Raw genomic sequence first — 6,079 nt, forward strand, 5'->3', positions numbered from 1 at the left:
TTTGAATTATACTTTAAAGCTACTCAGTGTGTCAAATATCTTCAATGTGTACACATATATTCGACTGTCCACGTGTACCATATTCTCCGAAATGATACATGTACACCGATTCATTTGTACATTTATCAAATTATAATATTTAATACTTTTATGTACATATATGTATAGAAATATGTTATATTACATTTTAAATTCATATCTACATATTGTAGGGATTGGATTAAGCAATTAAAAGTTTTTGGACAATTGAAAAGGATGTATCTTAAAATTTGATAGTTTGGGTCAAACTGATAATAACATAACAAATAAATGACCAAATGTAAAAATATGAGAAAAAACTCCATTGTTGCCCGAGCTTCACCGTACAACACAGTAGTGGATTCTGACCACGAGGCGGATGAGTTGCAGAGCACGACGTGGAGGAAGCTTGGTCATGTTGATTCATGGCGAAGGAAAATATAACCCGCAATTGAACTGGGCTGAGGTTTATCGGAGTTACAGATGAGGACTAGAAAGCACAGTGAAGATGAGCTGTGAAAACAGAGAAGATGAGATTGTGTTTTTATTTTGTGAACTAAAACAAAAAAGAAAATAAGATCTAAGAAAAAAGAAAAGCGAAAGAAGATGATAAATTAGTGGGTCTTACAGATTATGCTTTAGTTATACTTTAGTTAGTAATGAATGGAATATGTTAAAAAAAATTAAGAAAAAGTGTCATAAGAGTAGAAACTGTATTATTGTGTTATAAAAAACTTAAAACTGTTTTTGAGTGTTAATAACTCTGTTTAGAAATCTACTGAAAGATCAATGATTCATATAATTTTTTACTGAATATATATACACAAGCAGATGCATACATACACAATAATTAATAAAAATCCAATGTAACCGTAAGACTACTATTAATTACTATATTTGCCCAATTATATTCATCGCTCTAGAGTGTAATATAATATTAATTGTTGAAACTTGAAAGTGTTGAGAGCCGGCCAACGAATGCAACATAGGAGTAGTCATATAAAGCAGTTAACTTAGGTGCTCTCAATACACACAACACGAAAACCATTTTCATCAACCCCAAGAACACTTTTCTTGTTAAGCTATAAGTTTTTTTTTTCTTTTTTCTTTGGTGACTATGGAGATTGAATCTGTGAGATGTGAGTGTTGTGGATTGATGGAAGAGTGTACACAAGATTACATTAGTGAAGTCAAATCCAACTTCGACAACAAATGGCTCTGTGGTCTTTGCTCAGAAGCCGTGAGAGACGAAGTCAGTCGCCGGAAGATGACTACTGTTGATGAAGCTGTTAGGGCCCATGTGTCGTTTTGTGGGAAGTTTAAAGATAATCCGGCTGTTCTTGTGGCCGACGGTATGAGGCAGATGCTAAGGAGGAGATCCGGCGACCTGACTTCCTCTGCTTCCAAGAAATTTGGCAGATCTAACTCCACCAAGTTGTACTAAATAATGATCTTTTTCTTGTTTTGTTAATTAATTAATGTATAATAATAATAATAAAAAATTATGTATGATATTTTATGTATTTTTTTGTTTAACTGTCATAAATGATGGTCGGTGATGCTATAACTGATCAGTTGATTATATTCAGATTTTTTTTTTTTTTTTTTTTTATATATATATATATATATATTATTTATCTTCCCGAGAACGGGCATTCAGTTTCGATTACAAGCTCGTTTTCACCAAAATGGTTTAAGTCAAAATACATCGGCTAGCTTCGCTCAACCACCCGGTCCGGCGCGTTCCGCTAGCCAATTTCTAAATTCCTAAACTATCCAACACCGTTCTCAGCCTTCGATGTGATCCGCAAGAGGGTGGCGTTCACCTCATTTCTTCGGTTACCGGAACTCACACGACACCTCCGGAGTAGCTGGTGTTAGACGGCTTCTTCGAGCTTGAGCTCTCCATTGATCATTACGCGCAAACCGGATGGATAAAAGGGGAAAGGAGCATACCACACGGCAAGCGCTGCACCACGAGAATCCACCGGCAGGATTGAAAGAAACGCGAATGTGAGAACCACACCACGTCAAACAACCCGAGAAAGACAGGTTGCGGCGAAGCACCACCAAGGAACAAAGCTCTGTGTCCTGAAAAAGAATCGAAACATTAACCTGCTCAAGAGGCCAATTGGCCAACTGAACACTGGGAAGGCTAACATCCCACTAGGTCTCCTCGCCGGCTGAGCCTCAACTGACCCAATCGAAGCTCTGAAAACCGACGCCCTAGCCCGGGTAAGAGAACCCAACCCGGTCTTCTTAGCGCTGAGCCGCTATGCCACGATGGAGAGACGAGCAGAGACGGCTAAGCGGACACAGAGAAGACGAGTCACCTCGAATGACTCAATCACAAAGACCTTGCAAAACGATAATCCAGACAAATAGAGAGAGGCCTCCGAAGACTAGGCTGAATCTGCCATAGACGACAGAGCAACCGACGACTCGGATCCACATACGCCGAAATCTCAGACAAACCGCAGCCACACGACCACCAAGCTGACTAAGCACGCACCACCAGATCGAACTGATGTCTCTATTGAGAGCTGGCTTAACCGAAGGACGAATCAAGACACCAAGTTCCGTCCCACTGAGATCCGACAAACCACTCCATACGATACACTAGATAAAGAATAATATGAAGAACAGTGGAGAGAGTCCGATAAAACCCTTCAAGCGCCACGAACCGCCGAGACAATGACCAGATCTACAAAAGGAAAACGAGATCTGACCAAGCCTCACCCTAAAAGCCGACTCCTTTCACATCTCAACCCTCGCCGGCTCGTCAAGACACCAGAAACCAATCTTACCTGCCAGATCTATCACTCCCCGGGAAGATCTAGGGTTCCGGAGCAAGACAGAGACCAGGGCCTCAAACATGTCGACGGACGAGGAGAAAAGAGGAAGAGAAGCAAAACGAAAAAACCAGAGGCAAGGGAGAGAGAGCCTCCGGCGCCGGAGCTAACGCGAGCCCAGCCGGAGCCAAGGCCTCCGGACACCGGAGCAGCGACTGAATTTGAAAACTTGCGGCTTGAGAGGAAGAGAGGAAGGGGAGGAGAGAGAGATCAATGCTTGTTTCGATCTAATTGTATATATCCAAATCATATTCAGATTTGTCAATTTAGTTTATCTAGTTTTGATCTCTATTGACATTGGTTCTTCTCTTAAGCTAATAACAATTTGGCTAAAAAAGTTCCAGGATGTAACCACAATGCCTAATTTTCAGTTCATTGAAATGAGATCAACATTTTCAAGAAGATACAAAAGTTATATTTCGGCTACTAATAAGTTATGAGTGTAGGTTCATAATTACCCCAGGTCGGAAAACAAAAACAAACATGTCAAGTTAGTTCTTTTGACTTTGCCAGTAATCGAACTCGTGACTTCGAATACCCATAACCTTAGTGTTCTATCTTTCTTAGTCAGATATTACACTCATTAGTAGGCTCTTGGAGCCGTCTCTTGCTCCACACAAGTTATGACATTCTTAATCTGAAAACAAAGATATATTTAGTGCTTCTTGGAGATGCTCACACTCACGCACACACAAAGGCTTTCTCTTCAATTTGGTCATATGTAGCCCATTTATGTACAGGGTCATATCGATAGTAATAGTAATTAGATTAAAAAGAACTTTAGATGGAACTGAAGTGTTAATTCTGCTTCCACAATGATCGAGATTTTCAACTTCTGCATCATTGTATTTCACGTGATAACATCTCTTTTCTGCTACATAATCTCAATGGAACTCAAACCATCAGGAGTACGAATATAATCTTGACGGGTTAGCCCTACTTTAAGTTGAGCTGATAATGGGCTTTGGCTTCAACTGAACCAATGTATGTTATATATATAATCACAAAAAAAACCCAAGAAACTCGTCTAAATGGACTTCAAACATTGGAAGATACTTTTTTGGAAATACTTCTGAGCACTTCCAATAGAGGTTATGCCTATTAGAATTCTAAACATATACTTTATATGTGTATATATTGTAGATCCCAAAATCTACACTAAGTATTTTGTAGTGATTGAATATTAAATCTAGGAAAAAAAAGTTGTGGGCAACAATATCCTTAGAACACAACGATATAATCAGATTCCGGTTGATGAACATGAACTTTATTGAATAAACGAGGTTGAATACGATAAGGAATGAGATCGGATACAATAAAGAGAGATCGATAAACGAAGTGTTAATGCGATCTAAAACGAGGTCGATGTGTGTAGTAGGCTCTCTCTAGATTTTTTACGTGTCATTTTCTCTTGGTCTTGTCTTCCTCTTATAGTCGATTCACTCGGATTCTTCTCAACCTCTTCCGTGATCTCGGGACTTCGGTGTCGCTCCATTTGAACTCGTTGACACGGGTTGTGCCTTTTCTTTGTTCAAAGTCGTATGGCCCAACGCGAAACCTGACCGAAATTGAGTCCAACATTTGTCCCCCAGTCTCTTTCCCTTGGCGAATAGGGAAGAGGTGATTCAATAACTCTTAATTTCGTCGTAGAACTTGGTTCAAGTTAGATTTGATTTTTGAACTTTTTCCTAACCGTTGCTTCGCGCGCTTTTACTCTTCTAGATGCAACGGATATATGTGACGTCCTAGGGCGAACCCTAGCCTTTCATTACTTCTCTCGATAGTAGCGATAAAGTCGTTAGGTTGGCTTTAAATATGCAAGGGCATATTCCTTATTTCAATTTCCATCGTCTTCCATCGTCTTCCTCTGCAATTCACGATTCTTAGATCACCAAATCTTTACCGAGATGACTACATCATTATCTTTCCCTCTCGCGACAACTACGGCCGTCATCTTGAGAACTTGTACAAGATGCACAGTGTAGATCGCGATGTCGTTCTCGACTTGTCTTCCATGCTCGAGACCCCTGAAGCCGTTTGGGACGGGTACTGTGGGGCGTACCTCTCTTTCTTTGAGACTTGCGGTCTCTTTTTCCCGATTCCAGAACCTATCCTTGATATATTGGCGGAGCTCGACCTATCATTCACCTAGATGTGCCCTAATTTTCTGAGGTATCTCCTAGCGCTTCTGGTCAGGACTCGTGAGGAGGGTTTGCGATTTGGTCTCAAAGAGCTTCGCAAAGTATGTTTAATGAAGCAAAACAACCAGAATCCTGGGACTTTTATCATGTCTCCCCGCCCAGGTCTTCAGATCATAGAAGGAGTTCCATATCATGAAGAGAAGTGGCGAGAACAGTTCTTTGTCTTCAAGGTCGATCAAGCGTCCATGGGGAGTTTTGACTTCTCGAAACTTCCTCGTAATTGTTCCGAAGACATAGGTAGGCTTTTTCCCCTAGTGCTTTTTTTTGACAACTTTTAAGTAATGATATTGGCTTTCTTTTGCTCTAGTTCACTTTGGTAGATCTCTAATGTCTGATGAGCTTTGGGGCCTGATTGAAGTCCTTCGGCGGAGTCATCCCCATTGGTCGTCTTTTGATCAATCTCGGATTCGAGCTGCCTTCTTACTCCCGAAAGGAGAGGGTAGGCCTCTAGTTATCAAAGATACCACCGAGAATGAGGTGGGTCGTTTGCTAGATCAGGAGGAAGTTGCGACTCCTTCTACAAATTCGTTGTCATCGAGTAGGTTGGACAGAAAACTTTCGAGGAGGTCGTCGTTTTGGACCTCTCGATCGACACCAGAAAATAAATCTGTCGGGGAGTCGCCTTTGATCCCGATTTTTGACTCCAAAGAAGATGACGAAGCCGGGGCACAAAAGTCTCCTATCTCTCTAAGTCTTGGCTCTCAGAATCTTCTCGCCGCTTGTAGGCGCAAGTGACTTCGATCATCCAAGGCCGTTAAGTCTGGTCTATCTTGACCCGGGCATGGAAATAGAGGGTTGAAAAAACGTTTGTTCATGTGGGCGATGATCCCCTATCTGGGACCCGGGAGGATCTCGTTTGCCTCGCACATTGTGCTAGGTCCAGTGGTTGCCGCCTTCCATCTCTTGCTTCCTCGGACGAGAGAGAGGCTTACGCTAAGGTAGCTGTTGCAAACTCCAAGGTTCATCTATGTCAAAATTCTTTACGTATTTCATCAGAAAAAGGGTAGT

General features: G+C 41.3%; 2 protein-coding genes across 2 annotated transcripts; both read left to right on the forward strand.

The window, feature by feature from the left end:
- The first annotated feature begins 938 nt into the window (after positions 1 to 938).
- On the forward strand, positions 939 to 1,528 carry LOC125608772. The gene has a single exon (XM_048779249.1). It carries the CDS (start codon positions 1,136 to 1,138, stop codon positions 1,460 to 1,462), a length of 327 nt encoding a protein of 108 aa, XP_048635206.1. The 5' UTR covers positions 939 to 1,135; the 3' UTR covers positions 1,463 to 1,528.
- Positions 1,529 to 5,022: 3,494 nt separating this feature from the next.
- LOC125608653 lies at positions 5,023 to 5,806 on the forward strand. The gene is made up of 2 exons (XM_048779088.1): positions 5,023 to 5,308; positions 5,379 to 5,806. The coding sequence occupies exons 1-2, from the start codon at positions 5,023 to 5,025 to the stop codon at positions 5,804 to 5,806; spliced, it is 714 nt and encodes a 237-aa protein (XP_048635045.1).
- The last annotated feature ends 273 nt before the right edge of the window (positions 5,807 to 6,079 follow it).

Source organism: Brassica napus, chromosome A5, assembly GCF_020379485.1.
Source record: "Brassica napus cultivar Da-Ae chromosome A5, Da-Ae, whole genome shotgun sequence".
Lineage (NCBI taxonomy): Eukaryota > Viridiplantae > Streptophyta > Magnoliopsida > Brassicales > Brassicaceae > Brassica > Brassica napus.